This window comes from Budorcas taxicolor, chromosome 5 (assembly GCF_023091745.1).
Source record: "Budorcas taxicolor isolate Tak-1 chromosome 5, Takin1.1, whole genome shotgun sequence".
In the NCBI taxonomy this organism is placed as follows: domain Eukaryota; kingdom Metazoa; phylum Chordata; class Mammalia; order Artiodactyla; family Bovidae; genus Budorcas; species Budorcas taxicolor.
The window spans coordinates 109850126-109869849 of record NC_068914.1 but is presented as its reverse complement, the minus strand read 5'-3'; the positions used below and the strand labels follow the sequence as shown (position 1 = coordinate 109869849).

The following is a 19724-nucleotide window of genomic DNA, read 5'->3' as shown; positions in this document are numbered from 1 at the left end:
ATTCCCTTCAAAATTCCAAGATTTATATGGAAAAGAAATGGACAAAATCAGCCAAGAAACTTCTACGGAAGAAAAACTGGTCACTGAGTAGAGGGCTGAGAAACTTGACCTACCAGATATCAGAAGTTATTTCAAAGTTATAACAATTAATACTGTAGATCTGGCAGTAGAATAGAGAGTTCAGAAAGAGACCTACACATACATAGGAACCTAATACACTGCAGAGATGGCATTGCAGATTGGTGGGAAGAAGATGAGTTATTTAAGAAGTTAAGGACGTCTGGAGAAAGTTAAAATTTAGTTCTTAAACAGAAGATTCTAGATGAATTAAGAATTTAAATCTGAAAGTCAAAACATTTAAACTTTTAGAAAATATAGAAATATGTTAATGATCTCAGGGTTTGGAAGGACTTCCAAATAACAGCATATTAAAAATATTAACCACAAAAAGCACACAAAAAATTAAAACATTAAAATTAAGGAGCTTGGTTCACCAAAAGACATCATGAAGGGATTCAAAAGATAGGACATACTGTAATAAAAAAAATAAAAACACATAACAAAGAATTAATATCTAACATATATTAAACTTCCATAAATCAACAAGAAAAAAATCATCAACCCAATAATGAAAATTTTTTTTCTTTAAATGGTATAAGCATATGAAAAGACATCCAACCTCCTTGGTAATTAGAGAAATAAACATTAAATGACAATAAGATAGCCAAGTGTTAACTAGAACCTACAGCAGTAAGAACTCTCATACCTTGCAGGTAGGGGCTTAAACTGGCTACTACTATTCTGTAACCATTTCAGCATTAATAAAGCTGAAACGCAAATACTATATGACCCAGCAATGCCAAAACTAGAAATATACCCTAGAAAAACTACGGCACATGCATACCAGAATACATACAAGAATGTATTCTCTTAGTTGGCAGGGTCACCATTAGAAATTAACTCTGAAATGTTTAATTAAAAATTATACAACACACTCATTATCTAAAATTAAGGTTTATGGATAATGTAAATATTCTCTTTGTGGACCTGCTAAATTCACTAATAAATATTAGTAATAATCTTCTGTAAATACCAAGATAGAAACACATCTGATAAGTCAATATAGCACATGTGACCTTTTTTTCACACTGACAGGCATATATACTTTAAACACCAAAGAGTACTCCCAAGCATTTATGGAAAAAAAAAATCTTTTTGAAAATTATTTCAATTTAATCAGGATTGAAAGTATTTGAGTGAAGGGCTTTCCAGGTGTCAATAGTGGTAATAAACCCACCTGCCAATGCAAGAGTCACAGGTTCTATCCCTGGGTTGGGACGGTCCCCTGGAGTAGGAAATGGCAACCGTCTCTAGTATCCTTGCTTGGAAAATTCCAGGACAGAGGAAGCTGGTGGGCTACAGTTCATGCGGTCACAAAGAGTTGGGCATGACTGAGCATGAGCACACACACACACACACACATCCTAAGTAAAAGAAGTAACTTTAGTTTTAATATTGTACTTAATCGAAAATATACAGAAGGAAACAATATAAATAAACAAGAAAAGAATATGGAGAGTCTGATGTCCTGTGGTTTTCCTTAATAAGAACTCACTTTCAAGAGAGTATAATCTCCTCAACACTAAGCTTTCTACCAAGGATCTTAATAAGATTCCAAGAAAATTCACACTTAAACAATATGCCACTAAAACTAAAACAATGTGGGTATTACCAGCTATACAAAAGCTTGGTTTCTATCTGATGAGTCATTTCTAAAATGATGAAAGTTTTTCAAGTGCTTTTTATTCAAGCTGGAAAATATATAAAGGCAAGAATCATTTACAAAGCAGGATGACTGAGAAATTTCACTTCATTTTATACATCCTTGTTTGACTCTATGCAAACATCAAACTAAGGATGGCAAAAATGAATTTCTCTTCCTACATATTAATACTAACTTTTTCTTTGCTTTCTCAAGGCATTTCACTTTCAGCATCCAAGTCGATAAGAAATTTAGAAGATGACATGGTATTTAAAACGTTGAGGCTGGGGAAAGCCTTTCAGAAGGAAGATACCGCAGAAAAATCAATTGTTGTTCCTTCCCTGGAGCAATATAAAAATGATGAGAGCAGTTTCATGAATGATGAAGAAAACAAAAATTCAAAGGTAAGTGTGTGACTTGTCCTTTATTTCAATGGAAATTTGAATGATCTTTATGAATCATTTGAAAGTAAAGTTGATACTTTTATAAGCAGAAGCATGTAAAAACAAGTCACAGTATGCATTAGAACAATTAAGCAAATTTCATACATACCAGGTTGTTCTTCCATTCTGGGAAATATCTCTTATTCAAAAAGTTTTTATTCCCCGAAAATCTTGTATCTAAAGTATTTCTTAAAGAGTCAAAACAGTGCAGGGCATCTTTAAACTGATCAATAAGAATATTACACAATTATATTATAGTTCCATTTACAATAGAACAGTTAAAACACAAATCAACTTTTTCTTTACAGAATGCAGGTTCCAAACATAATTTCTTAAATCATGGCCTGCCACTGAATCTGGCTATAAAACCTTATCTTGCACTAAAAGGATCTGTAGCTTTTCCAGCTGAGAATGAAGTTCAAAATACTGAATCAACACAAGAAAAGAGAGAAATTGGGGATGAAGAAAACTCAGCTAAATTTCCTATAGGAAGGAGAGATTTTGACAGTGAGTAGTTTTTTTTTAAATTGAATTCTTATACCTTAATATCATAAAATAGAACTTTGAATTTAATGGAATTTGGGTCCAATCATAACAAAATCAAATAAGACCATGGTTCAACTTGTACTTGATATTAAGTGACTCCTGCAAAAGATGTGAAATTAAAAAGTATTTAATTAGTTATTATAATTGTAATTTACTCAGATTTAGCTATACCAAATCCATTCTTTTATTTCTAATCAACTTTGTGTGATACTAGTCCTTTAAACAATTTAACTTTTTTTTTTCCTTCAGTGCTCAGGTGTATGCTGGGAAGAGTCTATCGACCTTGTTGGCAAGTCTGATGCCTGTTGGTCCACATCATCGTTTAAAAAGAAAGCAAAATCATTTAATTGCCTCTCGGGAAAAAAGCCCTTAATGCTACTATAACTTGTATTATTTTAAATGTCTGTTTTAAAAGAAAGTGGTATTAAGTTATGCCTAAATGACTGCTTTACTTGTGCATTAAACTTTATGAATTTTCTGCATAATTATGACTTACTAGTATTTTTTTAAAACAATGCTTAACATGCTAACCATACGTACACTGCAGACCAAAATAATAAAGCACTATAACTTACACCTTCATTTCTTAAAAATTAAGTAGAATTTGGTAAATGGTTTTATATATATATAAATATATATATATATATATATATATATATATACACACAAACCTAAAGAACATAAAAGATAATTTCATAGTCTAAAAAACTGAGTCAACTTTGTCTGGCCAGTAATCAATTTGTCCTTGGTGGTACATCTATTGGTTTTTGCAACTCTGAGTAGTTTGCCATCCAATTTATTCTGCAAATCTTTTGATGTCTTAGGTATCTTAACAATTTTGTATTGAAGTGGTTCATTTCCATTATCACAGAGAATATTTTCATCATCCAAATCCACCTGTCTCCTTTTTGAGATTGTATTTCCTGTCAGATTACTTGATTTTCTTGCTACTTTTTCTTTTTCATTTCTGCCCAGATGAACATTTCCAGAACTTGTTCCAATTGTTGGTCTTCCAACAGAAGAATTTATACCTTCTGTTATGCAAGATGAAAAGAGGAAAGAAATTATATAATACTTGAAATTATTACACATGAGATTTTTATAAACTTTTAAAATAGACATAGAATATTTTAAAATTTATGATTTACAATCAAATAATGCTATAAATTACATTACTAACAGATACAGCAATATTACTATCACATTTCATTTCATTTTACCATATCACTTTTCATCCCTACAAACAATAAATTTGCTTTGTTTGAATGCACAACACAATCCTTAAATGCTACTACAAGTTATTTCTTAAATACATTTAGCTAAGTCAAACTAAGTCCTAATTCTATACACCAATTTGTACTTAGATATAACTTTTAAAATAAACTCGTCTTTAAAAATATAAACTTTTACATTACAAAAAATAAATCTAGTTTTACTTAAGTTAAAACCAATCAGTACACTAGAATTAAATTGTTATTAAATTGTTCAATTAGGTCAATTACCAGAAAGGTCATTTTCCATGTGAAGAACACACAAAGGCTTTGATGTTGAATTAACATTATTCCATTTATCCTTGCTTATCATGCAGTCATCTTTATAAGTACAGGCAAACTGAGATCTAATTAAGGTTTGCTTCGTCTGGTAACAAGAAGAAAGAAGAAGAAAATATGCAATTTTCCCTTTATTTTGACTTACTTTTTCATCTATATAGAAATATACACTGTAGTAATTGAGGTACCATAAAAATTTCCCTTAAAAATTTCATTATCTATTGGGAACGTTTAATCCTTAATATTCCATAGTTTGCAAACTCATTCACTGCTACAATTAGCTTTTTTTCCCAGTAATATCAGTTTTGTGTATGTTTTTGATAATTTTTGTAAAAGCTTACCAAATCAATTATAAACTCTACAAAGGCCTTTGTTACACATTCCTATGTCCGAGTTGCCTTAGAAAGTGGGTTTTACTGTAAGTTTAATAATGATATACATGATATACATAATCCTAGAAAAATAGAAGCTTTTAATCTTAAAATACAGAGCAAACTCTTTTAGGAAAAAAATGAAATTAGAGAAACTAAGGAAGGGAGAGATACTAGGATGAAATAGAGAAATAGGAGAAGGTAAAAGAAGCAAAAATAGGCAACTAACAAAGAAACAAGATAAACAGTACTGAATGAAAGGCTTTATTTCTTAATTAAAAACTTGAATATTTAGAAAATTAAGAAATAAGATGGGCTTCTCTGGTGGCTCAGTAGTAAAGAATCTGCCTGCAATGCAGGAGACATGGAATCGATCCCTGGGTTGGGAAGATCCCATGGAGAAGGAAATGGCTGCCCACTCCAGTATTCTGTCCTGGGAAACGCCATGGACAAAGAAGCCTGCAGGCTACAGTCCATAGGACTGCAAAACAGTCAGACAGGACTTAGTGATTAAACAACAAACAACAAGATTTGACCAAGTGATTTAATAGTTGAGTATTCAAAGTATACTCCTGTAATTATCTTAAAACATGAGAAATAGGAGAAAATTAGAAGGCTAAATTTAATTCTTAAGCACTGAAAAGGATGTGAAGAAAACACTTTTGGAAATGCATTCTGTAAACATAAAACCAGTGGCTGTTTTAAGAACAGGAATTAATTTCAAAACAAAGTAATCCACACAGATAATGTAAATTTCAACAATTGCAGCTGCTGTATAATGCCATTTAGTTATTATAATAGTGAGATTTCTCCAAATAATTAGAAATCATCTCAAATCCTTTTCAGAAATAGACAAGTTTAAATTTCAAATACATGATTAAATAAAGAGGACTTCAACAATTCAAAAATTAATACTTCAAAGTATAACTACATCATGCTGAACAAAGCTCACAGAGCATATATTGATACATTTCACGAAGTCTAAAACAGCAAGATTTTATATTATGTATTCAGTAATTATAAATTGTGTTTTATATTCAGAGAGATAACTGCATTAACCCTCTCAGATGTTTGCAGAGATAATGGCAGTGAAACCCACTGACTATAATTTAGAAGAAATTAGAATAGTCCCCAGTCCAGCTGCTTCATAAAAGCAAGTTTTCTCAGGATGACAAATTTTATATCTTTTTGAGTAATGGTATTTATGAGAGCCTCTAACTCCCAGAACACTAAAAATTATGTTTAATTTGCTTGAAGATTCAGACAATTAGAATTTATCTTCCATTTAAGCACAAAAATACACAAAACTGAAAAAATGTGAAAATGTAAAAGATCAAAAACTATTTTTTTAAAAAGTGAAATACAGTAGGCTTTGACAATGGATGGAGCTATAGCCCAAGATCTTCATGAATCCACAAAAATGCAACTATTATTAAATAGGTTCTACCATGAGATGCCCTAAAATACAATTGAAGGCTTTAACTAGGGATTTAACTTTAATCCCTTTCTGGATTGTATTAATTTCATAAGTAGAGAATTAAAACCATTAATAAAGCTATTAAAATAGTTAATGAAATAAATTTTATATTACATCATATCATTACTGTAGCAAATTATCCAAAAACTTTTACTTCCAATACTAACTGTTAATATATTTTTACACAATGTTTCTTTCATTTCACCAAGGTGACGGCCTATATAGAAAATTATAAATTTACTGCTTGCAAAGAGTTATAAAGAGTATAGTAAGACCATGAAAGCAAACGGATGCTAAGTGACTGGCAAGCAGCACTCCCATAACACCCAAACAGTGATGGCACCTACAGGTGGCTTGAGGGACTTCAACCTCCCACCAAAATACCTTCATCAGTACCACTTATGTGTGCGTGCTTAGTCACTCAGAAGTGTCTGATTCTTTGTGACCCCATGAACTGTAGCCCTCCAGGCTCTTCTGTTTATGAGATTCTCCAGGCAAGAATACTGGAGTGGGTAGCCATTCCCTTCTCCAGGAGATCTTCCTGACCCAGAGATCAAATCCAAGTATCCTGCAGGCAAACCCAAAATCTGGAGACAGATTCTTTACCGTCTGAGCCACCCGGGAAGCCCTAGTAACACTCATTAAAACACTCTATATAAAAAGACAATAATTATATTATTGAACACAGACAACTGACATTGTCTCAATCTTATACCTCATATGAATAAAAATTTCTTTAGAAAGTTATTTGTACTAATTTTAAACTTGAGTGAGTGAGTGAAGTTGCTCAGTTGTGTCCGACTCTTCATGACCCCATGGACTGTAGCCCACCAGGCTCCTCCCCCATGGGATTCTCCAAGCAAGAGTACTGGAGTGGGCTGCCATTTCCTTCTCCAGGGGATCTTCCCAACTCAGGGACTGAACCCGGGTCTCCTGCATTCCAGGCAGACGCTTTAACCTCTGAGCCACCAGGGAACTGACATCTGAGTAAAAACCTCTCTTTGCTATATAAATACAGTTGTAAAATAAGTTCAATAGCCCTCTTGACAGCTAGATTTCTTCTCTTCAGGCCCCCAATAGAAATTCTCTAATCCTCAGCCAGAGTAGGCCAGTTTCAGGAAACTAGAGTTATAAGGCAATGGATTCTTAAAATACTGATAACAAGTTGATATGGGAAAGGAAATTAGTTAGCCACTATATTTACCATGAAAAACATTATTTATAAACATAACAAAATACAAGAGAGAACCATAATGGTGCTATGGTAATACTGCAACATTTATATCCAAAACTGAAAGTAGTTATATTGAGGATATTTTTTTTTTTGGTAAGAGATTCTATGTGAGTTTTTTCTCTGCCCTGTACAAATATCTTTTTAAACCAATTATCACTTATTAAGTTCCAACTATGTAACAGGAACACAGAATACTAGACTACTAGGATGGCTTCTATAATCACAAAGACACTCTACTTACAAAATTGGATAATAGAATCAAGACTGAAAAGATCTCAGAAGGCTAGAACAATAAGTAGAAAATAACAAAATGAAAATGAATGAGGATAAACAAAGTCCTATATTTAAGTTCAAAATACCAATTACAGATGTACAGGATGAGAATCTGACTTAAAAACATATGAAAAAGATTTACAGATTTTAATTGATCATGAACTTGACTGGAGCCAACATTGTGATATCAAACTAAGAAATGCACATAAAAAGACAAGATGATATGATGCCAAAGGCATCAGATTTGCCATCAAAGGACCTGGCTTCTTATACTGGTCCTATCACTTACTAACTAGATGACCTTGGGTAAACCTCAAAATCTCTCTTATCCATACATAAATGGGAATATTTGCCTCATCGAGTTGTCAAGATTAAGTGAAGTGAAAAATATGAAAGAGTTACATATAACTCTAAAGATATATGCAGATACTCTATAGTTACTAGTGTAGTAACACATAAAGAGAATATTCCTACAGAGTAGGAAATCCGTTGAATTAGGTTTCTCAGGACACAGTCAACTCGAAAATGATTCTAGGAATGCAGTTCAAACAATGAACTTACAGTCAGCTTCTTCATTTTAGTTATTAAAACAATACAAGCTATACTGACTTGTATTTATAACTTAAAAGAGATTGCTTATCCTTTGTTCATAAAAGTTGAATTTTTCTGCACCAGATTAGTGGCTACATAGACCTGAGATTACTTCCTGTTGCAAATTTTCCAAATCTCTCTGTGTATTTGATTTGGAATCACAAATAAGCAAAACAATTCCCTTCTGAAAGTGCTTTTGAAGTACTAAACAACTAAGAATAATGTTCAGATTCATACATGGCTGTTAAAATCATTTTATGTTCAAGTCACATGAGAGAAAAGGATTCAAAGTTTTCCTTTGTAGAGTGATTTCCCCTCTTTGGAAAGATTTCTATCCACAGTAAAAATGCAATGAACTTCAAACCTGCCAAGAATTGGAAAAGTCCTTTTGCCACAACTTTTTTTAAAACTGAAATTATTAGTAGGTTCCCAGTTTAAGGAAAATAGTACTTCACAAAGGAAAGCCTAACTCCAGTTAAATTAAGACTAATGAGCCAGAATATTAAAACATCATAGAAACTTCCAATTACCTGTATTAATAAGGGAATGAAATTTCTAAGCCCCCACTATACTGATATATTTTATTAACAAGTTTGGAAATTACTCAACATACCTATTTGACATGTAACTACTCAGAATTTATCTTTTCACTCTTACAATACCACATTTTCCAAAGAAAAGAGATCTGCTATGATTTTTTTTATAATTTTCTTTATTTATTTTTGATTGTGCTGGGTGTTTGTTGCTGCAGGCTTGTCTCTAGTTGTGGTGATCGGGGCTACTCTCTAGTAGCAATGAGAGGGCTTCTCATTGCAGTGGCTTCTCTTGGTGAGGAGGACAGGCTCTATAGGGCTCCTGGGCTCTCAAGCACAGGCTTAATAGTTGTGGCACATGGACTTAGCTGCTCCATGGCATGTGGGATTCTCCCAGATAAGGGATCACACCTGTGTCTCCTGCACTGGCAGGCGGATGCTTTACCACTGAGCTACCAGGAAAGCCTGAGATTTGCTGTCCTTAGTGAAATATGAACTTGTGAGTATATCAAATGACCCATTTCTTCATCAATAAAATTTCATTTAACTTTGCTAAATAATGGAAAGATAATATTATGACCTAGGTAATAGCATGATATTTTTATGACTCCTTATTATAATTACTATGCCTTTATTTACTCTTTAGAAACAGCACAAACTTTGAAGTTGTTATTGTTCAGTCACCAAGTCCAATCCAACTCTGCAACCCCATGGACTGCAGCACGTCAGGCTTCCCTGTCCCTCACCATCTCCAGGAGTTTGCCCAAGTTCACGTCTATCGAACCGGTGATGCCATCCAACCATCTCAACCCTCTATTGCTCTCTTCTCCTTCTTCCTTCAATCCTTCCCAGCATCAGGGTCTTTTCCAATGAGTCGGCTCTTAGCATCAGGGGGCCAAAGTATTGAAGCTTCAGCATCAGTCCTTCCAGTGAGTATTCAAGGTTGATTTCCTTTAAGATTGACTGGTTTGATTTCCTTGCTGTCCAAAGGACTCTCAAGACTTTTCCAGCACCACAGATCAAAAGCATCAATTCTTCAGCACTCTGCCTTCTTTATGGTCCAGTTCTCACATCCATACATGACTACTAGAAGTCTTACATCTAAACACATAATCCTTACTCTGATGCTTACTAGGTATATGGACTGGAAAATAATGCCTTTTAGACTTCAGCAAGGATTAACTGGAAGGAGGTATATAAAATATCTAGTATAAAACTTAGAAGGTATGCAATAAATCCCACCCTCATTCTGTCAGTCAAAATGAGTTCAAATTTTAGTTCAAACTAATATAAACATTCCATATCCATTCTAATGAAAAATACTCTTCAGTCACCTTCTTAAAGAGACTTGTACTGATCATTCTCTTTAAAACCAAAACACACACAAAGAATATACTCTCCTTATAACCCTTCCCAGCTTTATTTCCCTCCATAGCACTGATAACCATCTAATACATTGATACAATATAATTATCTTATTTATTTTCTCCCTCTCCCAACTAAAAGGTAAGCTCCATGAACAAAACCTTAGTCTGCCAACCGATGGTGTCCTCTGGTCCTCTTATGGTGCTCTTCATTCCCACAGGGTGAGGAGTAAGAGACTATGACCTCTCTTTTTAGATCCTGTTCCAAGTATCTAAGGGCCCCAGAATTCCTTGCTCAAACTGCCAAGGTGCTGGGCCAGCACTGGCCTCTTCCTCTTGCAAGGGCTTACTGCTTATGACACGGGTATTGGGGAATGGGATGTATATGTTTCTGGGTGGCGGGTCTCTAAGAGCAAGGAACAGAACCAGGATTAAAGGAATTGTAGGGGCAGACCAGAACCCACTCCAGTGTTCTTGCCTGGAGAATCCCAGGGACGGGGGAGCCTGGTGGACTGCCGTCTATGGGGTCGCACAGAGTTGGACACGACTGAAGTGACTAAGCAGCAGCAACAGGGGCAAACCAGAGGTTTCCATTTATATTCTTGCACCCCAGTCCCGTAAATACTGGGGGAAGACTTGTCCATCAGGGCAGGGCAGGGAGTGTGTGTGTTTGCAGATGTATTTCCAATGCTTAGGACAGAGCCTGGTACTCAGCAGGCATTTAATACATGTTTGTTGAGTGAATTAAGTAAAATTATAACAGATTCTAACAGGTGTATGTGAGCAGAAGGTATGAGGTAACAGAAACCAAGAGGAAGCAAAAGCTTGGAGGTAGAAAAAAAAATGTACAGAGAGTAAAGAAACCACAGGGTACAGAAATGAGAGAAGTAGATTGGTAAAGAACAGCTAAATTACCCTAAGGACAAAAGCTCTGAAACAGAAAAACGGGTACAGACTAAACTCTACTCTGTTCAGTATAGTAAGAAAACCATTTGGTACAGAAACAAGAGAGAGATATACATGCACAGTAGAGCTATATCACATTCAAGTGGAGAGAACCATGCAGCTAAAGTCCTTAAGCCCCACTGTATCCACCATTCCTTTCAAGTTTTTAAATATTCCGCCTTTCTTAGGTTCTCATGTACATATCCTAAAAATAAGCCCTACAAAAAATAACTGTTCCTTAAAATCACAAAAGCCACACCTTCCTTAATCTTGCCCCACATTATTTATTCACTCTTTTTGTATACTACTGAAAGCACAGTTTCTTTAAACTAGAAAAGAAATCTAATAGTTTCATCAGGTTGCTTGCTCAGCCTGAAATGCTCTCCTCCATCCTCTCTTCCTATTTAGATCCTATTTACTCTAGTCTCTCATGGTCAGAGCACCATTTCTTAGTCTGGGGTTTCTAGTTATTGCATTTGTGTGTATCTTTAATCTACTAGAACTGCAACTGTTTAATATGCTGGAGAAAATGAATTAAAATTCAGTTCAGTTCAGTTCAGTCGCTCAGTTGTGCCTGACTCTTTGTGACCCCATGAATCGCAGCACGCCAGGAGGCCTCCCTGTCACCAACTCCCGGAGTTCACTCAAATTCACGTCCATCGAGTCGGTGATGCCATCCAGCCATCTCATCCTCTGTCATCCCCTTCTCCTCCTGCCCTCAATCCCTCCCAGCATCAGAGTCTTTTCCAATGAGTCAACTCTTCGCATGAGGTGGCCAAAGTACTGGAGTTTCACCTTCAGCATCAGTCCTTCCAAAGAACACCCAGGACTGATCTCCTTTAGAATGGACTGGTTGGATCTCCTTGCAGTCCAAGGGACTCTCAAGAGTCTTCTCCAACACCACAGGTCAAAAGCATCAATTCTTCAGTGCTCAGCTTTCTTCACAGTCCAACTCTCACATCCATACATGACCACTGGAAAAACCATAGCCTTGACTAGATGGACTTTCGTTGGCAAAGTAATGTCTCTGCTTTAGAACATGCTATCTAGGTTGGTCATAACTTTCCTTTCAAGGAGTAAGCGTCTTTTAATTTCATGGCTGCAATCACCATCTGCAGTGATTTTGGAGCCCCCCAAAATAAAGTCTGACACTGTTTCCCCATCTGTTTCCCATGCAGTGATGGGACCAGATGCCATGATCTTCGTTTTCTGAATGTTGAGCTTTAAGCCAACTTTTTCACTCTCCTCTTTCACTTTCATGAAGAGGCTTTTTAGTTCCTTTTCACTTTCTGCCATAAGGGTGGTGTCATCTGCATATCTGAGGTTATTTGATATTTCTCCCAGCAATCTTGATTCCAGCTTGTGCTTCTTCCAGCCCAGTGTTTCTCATTATGTACTCTGCATATAAGTTAAATAAGCAGGGTGACAATATACAGCCTTGACGTATTCCTTTTCCGATTTGGAACCAGTCTGTTGTTCCATGTCCAGTTCTAACTGTTGCTTCCTGACTTGCATATAGGTTTCTCAAGAGGCAGGAATTTTCCACAGTTTATTGTGATCCACACAGTCAAAGGCTTTAGCATACTCAATAAAGCAGAACTAGATGTTTTTCTGGAACTCTCTAGCTTTTTCCATGATCCAGCAGATGTGGGCAATTTGATCTCTGGTTCCTCTGCCTTTTCTAAAACCAGCTTGAACATCTGGAAGTTCACACAGTTCATGTATTGCTGAAGCTTGGCTTGGAGAATTTTGAACATTACTTTACTAGCGTGTGAGATAAGTGTACCTGTGTGGTAGTTTGAGCATTCTTTGGCATTGCCTTTCTTTGGGATTGGAATGAAAACTGACCTTTTCCAGTCCTGTGGCCACTGCTGAGTTTTCCAAATTTGCTGGCATATTGAGTGTAGCACTTTCACAGCATCATCTTCCAGGATTTGAAATAGCTCAACTGGAATTCCATCACTTCCACTAGCTTTGTTCCTAGTGATGCTTTCTAAGGCCCACTTGATTTCACATCCCAGGATGTCTGGCTCTAGATGAGTGATCACACCATCGTGATTATCTTGGTCGTGAAGATCTTTTTTATACATTTCTTCTGTGTATTCTTGCCACCTCTTCTTAATTATACAGTATTAAAAATGGAGTTCCTCAGTAGCAGTAGCACATTTCAAGTGCTCATGAGACATGTGGCTAACACCCACAATATTGGACAGCAAAAACTACAGAACATTCCCACAGAGAGTTCTGTTGAACACTACTATGTAACAAAGCTTTACAATCTATTTCCCATGGTACATACACGAAGGGCAGATGGATTTTCAAAAGACTCAGGGACATTTTTTAGTTTTCTGGGTCCATAATATTGGAACCAAGACGTAGCTTTACATTATTTAAGGAAACCATGCATCTGTTCCTCCCATCTTTAACTACTACCTGATGTGAAAGGGCCAGTTAAGCTTCAGAAAACATTATAATCGTATATCTTCAAATACTATCTCAATCCTATTTTCTCCTCTCATTCTAGGGATCCAATTAGGCATATGTTACGCATATTCTGTGTTCTTATCTTCTCTTTTGTTTTTGCATTCCTTATTCTCTCCTTGCTTTAGTTTGTATATTATTCTAATGACCTATGTTCATGTCTACTTGTACTACCTAATGCTATGTCTAGTTTACTATTAAATTTACCTAATTATTAATTTTAGATAATGTTTTTACAGTTCTGGAAATTCTATTTGGTTTTGATTTAAAATGTTTGGTTCTCAGGAGTTTCAGGTGGTCTAGGAATTAGGATTTGGCGTTTTAACTGCCATGGCCTGAGTTCAAATCCTAATCGGGGAACTGAGATCCCACAGGCCGCATGGCATAGTCAAAAAAAAAAAAAGATTCTCTGTTGGAATTTCCCAATTTTACATTCAATTTGCCCTTCTATCCCTTTAATTACTTTTAAGTGTTGAAGGACTGTCTTTCAAAGGTTGTTAAACATCGTGTTCTTTGGTCTCCCAACCCACTTCATTTCCAAATGTGGGAAATATCTTGAGAAACAACAACCATGTGTTTGAGGCAGGTCCCACTCCTCAAGTGGAGCCGTGTCTTCTGAGCAACTGCAAGACTGCAGGTGATTTTAGTCTACTGGACTGAGACTCCTTAACTTCCCTACTCAGCTCTAAAATTCAGCATAGGTATCCTAGGTAAAAATAAGTGTGCATCCAGTGTTTCCAAATTGTTGCCAGCCCCTCAAGACACCAAAATATTTATTAGTTCCTCTTTGCTTCACTTAAGTTCCTTTATATGGGCCAAGAGCAATCCCCGGCTCATACCCAAAAGTGGAAAAATAATCCCAGAGAAGAAAACTCTGATAATAGACTGTTCACCTCAGAACTTTACCCTCTCCAGATTTTTTGTTTATTTAAACTGCTTTGCTTACACAGCTTTCCTATGTCTTTCAAATATATTTTCCCCAACTTGTCTGCCTTTTATTTTGTTACTGTAACAGATATGGTATTTTGCGATGATCTACTATATCCTAGTTAGAAACAGAAGCCTCCAAATCTGAGTGATTTCTTGATTCTATTCCCTCCTTGAGGGCATTTTACTTTCTCTTCAATAACATTTTGAAGGCTGCATATTTTCTGTTATCCCCCATTTTTCTGTAGCCTGAAGAATGATGGAGGTAGAAGTAATGCTCAATAGAGGAGACAGATCATCTGAAAAAATGTCTGGGTTGGTTCTGTACTTTCTTCTAAGAATTTATTATGTATCATATGTACTAGAAAAAGTCCCTCTACTTAGAGTCTGTATTTCATTCAAATGGAAGGTGATCATTTGGATAATTGCCACAATTCAGTGTGCAGCACTAGAGCCTCCAAAGAGTCAATGTGTGAACTCCAGAGTTCATTTTCCACATTACTATGCAGTTGCCACTTCTATTATTTCTCTAAAAAGGAAAAAAAAAAAAACAAAAACACCACACACTTAGCTGGCTGCTCAGTTTTGGAAATATTTCAGTAATAATTCTCAGGACTTTGTCAACTCACTAGCACACTATATGGACACTGGAGCTAGATTAAGCTGCTAAATCATGTTGTGCCTTTTCCCTCTGAAATCAGTTTCCTTGCTTAGCTATCATTTTTGAAGTTTACAGTATCCAATTACATTATTTTCTGTTGTTTGCTTTTGGTGAATATTTTTACTAGGTTTTGCTATTCTGTAATCATTTTAAGTATTGAGGAGGGAAATTCTATGACTTGAACTCAATCCACCATTTTAATTTGGATATACTCAGTTTTCAAGTATCCTAAAGGTTAAACACGGAGTCTAATTTTCTAATGCCATGAGCATTCTATTGCCTGGCTGCTTATAAAGGTACTAGAGTTAGATCCAGCCTATTTTTCACACTACCTATGCTAGTTTTTACTGTCCCAACTATGCCAAGCTTTAAGGATCCAGTATTTTTCTGATCTGTTGACTTAAGCTATTTAGTTAACACTCATAATTATTCTGACATACATATAATATGAAGGAAAATACTAGACTCAGAATAAGCAAAAGAGATGTATAGACAACTTTTCAGTTGCATCTGATAAGCAAAATACTGCTAAATCAAGCTGGAAGGAACAAAACTAATTAATTTACAAGAATCTAAGAAGGTAAATATCTCTAAAATATACTGTAATAAAAAAGTATGAAGGTACTTGTACAAACCACTTGGAAACTGGCAGTAAGAATGGAGAGAAAGCATTCCCTAAAGGTTCCTACCAGAACCATGAAGGTTCAGGAAGAACCTTCTAATTTCCTTCACGGGGGATTTTATTTGACCATCATAGACAATTTTTCAAATAAGGTACAGTAGGAAATAAAACTTGAGCACTTAAAATGAGTTAATGAACACTTTCCAAAGTGGTTTCATAGGATTTTGTGATCAAGAGTGCCCACTTCTATTTATGAGGAAATGAAAATCCAAGAAAAGTTAATTTGCCCCAAATAGTAATGACATGGATATTTCACAATCAAGTATGATTTACATCAAAATTCTAAGTTCTTTAATATTATCTACTGTTGTCTTTCCAAGACAGTATTTCAAGCATAGATCATATATTCTTTCCATGACTAAAAGAAAAGAACTAAATACCAAAAGAGAAAAAGTAACAGGATAATAAAGTAATAAAAGTTGTTAAACTACTTTTCCATAGTTACTCAGTAGTAAATATTAGCAGCATTTTTTTGTTATTCCAGCAAGTATTCAACCTGGCCATGGTTCAGCTATATACCTGGCTAAACCAATTATTTTCACACTTTGCTTTCATGAAGAGTACTGTACTATAAAATATAACCATAAACATCAATTCCTTCCTTTCTCTATTGCCATTTAGTTTCAGAGCTACGTAGACTAAGCCCGCTCCACTATTAAGTAACAAAAGCAATGTAATTACAGTCTCATTAGTACTTATCCATAGCTTCCCACAACGGCATAAAATATGTCCTGGTAGTTATGATATCTTGGATAAGGTGCTTTCTCAAGGATTTTGATTTCCTCATCTATAAATAAGACTGGATCAGATAAGCTGTTTTCTACTTCCCAAACTTTACAAATTGGTTAATAAATTTTATAGCAATTAGTTGACTCATCAATTTCTAAAAAGACCTTCTCTTTCTTCAGATAGATCGTCTCATTTTGATTTACTTAGTTTAACAAAATACCCCAATGATCTTTAAATGAAAATATTAAAGTTTGTCATTATCCATAGAAGGGAAAAATGAAAGAATTTGTTACATTTCTATTTCTAATCAAGTCCAAAGGAGAGATTGTTTTTCAAAAATCTTATGCCTTGGCTATAAGTACTTGGGTTAACAAAGAATTGGAAAAGTTTTTCCAAAGAAAAATTATGCAAAACTCAATGATGTATTCCATAGATGTTAATTACTAATAGCTACTAATAATCAATAGAAAGATCAGGCTTATTAATCTAAATAAACTAAAAAGATTTGCAGTATGTAGATGAAACAGATAACTATAAGTTTTACTAACTAGGACTAACTTGCCAAATATGAATATAAAGAACAAATTAGAGTTCTCAAGTTTTATTAAGAGATGAATAATTATTTGATAATTTAAGGATAATTGTAAATTTTACGTGAAAATTTTGTTAAATGAATGAATTCCCAACCATAGAACAGTGTCTGGCATATAGCAGATACTCAATAAATATATATATTAAATGAATAAGTGAGTTAAAAATAAGCTTCTTCTTGAGAAAAAGATTAAGAAAAATTTAAATGCCTAAAAACATGTTATTAACTACATATAGGTACAACGTTTCATATGTGAACAGGGATGCTAAATGAAAATATAAAGAATAGCTTTAGTGAATGAACAATGTGAAATGTTCTCCTTGTCTCAATCTACAATCAATTACATTCTGCCATTATGTCTTCAGACAGGAACAAAACTGAAACTACACAGACTCTCAAGACTCAGTGTAAGATACCAGAAATGTAAATGAGAAAACCATGTTCTCTTTAATTTCCCCTTCATTCACTGAACAGATATTTATTGACCACTTACCATATCAGGTACTTATTCCTTTCCTTCTTTTAGGTCCAGGGTATTGAATACATCAGAGACAGATTAGCCAAGATTGTATTAAAAGGAAAGTTTCTGTATATCAACTGCCATAATGTATTTTCCATTTAATCCCTATAGTTCCATGTATAATGTATATTTATAATATCCAGCTCAGCTTTATATATTTATTTCTTCTAAAAGCAAAACAAATTTTTATCATTTTCATGATAGTACAGTAAATTGTACCTTGATTTTTTTCTCTTCCATTGACTTATGGATGCGTTCTCTTAAGGGTTTCATCGATGAATTATCCACTTGTGTGGGAGATCTACGTCCAAAAAAAGTAAAAATTTACAAACCAAAGTAGCTTTTAAATTTGTTTTCACCTCTCCTCGACCTTACAGTTAGAGAATAAAAGTTTATTCTGAACCTAGTGGTTTACAGTACTATATAAAAGTGTTCATATTCCTATTCTCAGAGTTCTAAATACTAATAATTTGCTTAATTAATTAGTTCAGTAACTAAACACTTGAGCTTCTACTATATGTAAGGCACTGTATAAGATGTTGTGAAGAACAGAAAGTTCACTCATTCACTGACTCTGAATTCAGGAATCTTGATCTAAGTGAAATAAGATAAACACATAACTAAAATTCAAAGTAAAAAAGGACAGATGTCATAGCAGGGAAATTCAAAAGAGAAAAACATAGTTTAGAAATAGGAGGGTCAGGGAAGACACAATAGAGAAGTAGACACTGGCACTTTGGAGCCAGTCAAACCTGGACTCCTCAATAAATCCATTTTTAGCTTAATAGAGCCAGAGTCATAACCCCTTAGAGTCAAAAGACCATTATATAAGAATAAAGGATAGTCCATTATAAGAAAGACTAGTTTATAACACTACATTGACTTACATTCATATACACTGTCCTTAATTTTAACATTTCAATGCAGACCATTATTTCCTAGTGGCTCAGATGGCAAAGAATCTGCCTGCAATGCAGGAGACCTGGGTTTGTTCCCTGGGTCTGGAAGATCCTCTGGAGAAAGGAATGGCAACCCACTTCAGTATTCTGGCCTGGAGAATTCCATGGACAGAGGAGCCTGGTGGGCTACAGTCCATGGGGTCGTAAAGAGTCGGACGCACCTGAGCGACTAACACACACACACACACCATGGACTGGTACTTGTCTGCACAATGACAACTGAAAATGCTAAGGTAACTATAAACATGTGTTTGGGCACATGACTGAGTAAAGAAAAGTATCTCTTTAAAATGGATATGGGGATTAATTTTGTTTAGAAAATCCTATAAACACAAAATAACTTTTTCTTAGAAAATTACATAATTCAATCTAAGAGAAAACTTAAACCATTAATATTTCTACCTAAAAGCAAGCTTTGTTAAACAGAAGTAAATTAACAGGAGGGGGAAAAAAAACAAGGTTCATCTTCTTTATACTGTTCTCTGGGATTCCAACCCAGGGTATGAGTAAATCACTGATAAAATAAACTTTTATTGTAAAGGAATTAGAAGACAACATTGAATGATAGAGAATCATGAAGTTAGTCTTTCAAGAGAAAAGTCAGTGAAGCACAGGAGAAAGACCATAAAGCAATCATGGATGGATCTGAACAATTTTAGATGAAAGTCAGATTTCTAAAAGGTAGTTCAAGCAGAAAACAGAAAAGATCAAACAGGTTAATTTTGTAAAAATCCTTCACAATGTACTAAATGCAATTTTAAATGGTTGTTCTAAAATTTTAAATGTTTCTCTAAATAAATATTCATTAATTAAAATATCACCAACTTACTCAATGTTTTGACTAAATTGTTAAAACTGGAGAGTATCATAATGTCTTGTACAGAATACCAAAGGTAATTTAGTATTTTCTTTCTAATGTGAGGAAGAACAAGTAACTGTCAATTCCAGGGCAAGTCTGGAGTATAGCAACTCTCCTATTCCCAGGCAAAAGAGCACAATCCTTGGAGCAGAGACCTCAGGTTCTGGAGAAGTACACCTCTGCCACTTGCTAACTTAGACAAATTGCTTACCATCTTTCTCAAAT

General features: G+C 34.8%; 2 protein-coding genes across 2 annotated transcripts in view; one reads left to right on the top strand and one right to left on the bottom strand.

The window, feature by feature from the left end:
* Positions 1-1917: 1917 nt before the first annotated feature.
* PMCH (pro-melanin concentrating hormone) lies at positions 1918-3050 on the top strand. Its single transcript, XM_052641533.1, has 3 exons — positions 1918-2166; positions 2514-2712; positions 3001-3050. Exons 1-3 carry the CDS (start codon positions 1918-1920, stop codon positions 3048-3050), a joined length of 498 nt encoding a protein of 165 aa, XP_052497493.1.
* Positions 3051-3444: 394 nt separating this feature from the next.
* Positions 3445-19724, bottom strand: part of PARPBP (PARP1 binding protein) — a 57072-nt gene continuing 40792 nt past the window's right edge. The window contains exons 8-10 of the mRNA XM_052639615.1: positions 17901-17982; positions 4254-4389; positions 3445-3785 (exon numbers count right to left, since the gene is read on the bottom strand). Coding sequence (XP_052495575.1) covers positions 3445-3785; positions 4254-4389; positions 17901-17982 — 559 coding nt within the window. The remainder of the gene's footprint in view (positions 3786-4253; positions 4390-17900; positions 17983-19724) is intronic.

Bases quoted from the DNA above. Each gene is read 5' to 3' on its own strand.
- PMCH (XM_052641533.1), top strand. From the start codon at position 1,918: ATGGCAAAAATGAATTTCTCTTCCTACATATTAATACTAACTTTTTCT. The intron at 2,167-2,513 runs GTAAGTGTGTGA...TTTTCTTTACAG, and splicing joins AAGAAAACAAAAATTCAAAG to AATGCAGGTTCCAAACATAA. The intron at 2,713-3,000 runs GTGAGTAGTTTT...TTTTTCCTTCAG, and splicing joins AGGAAGGAGAGATTTTGACA to TGCTCAGGTGTATGCTGGGA.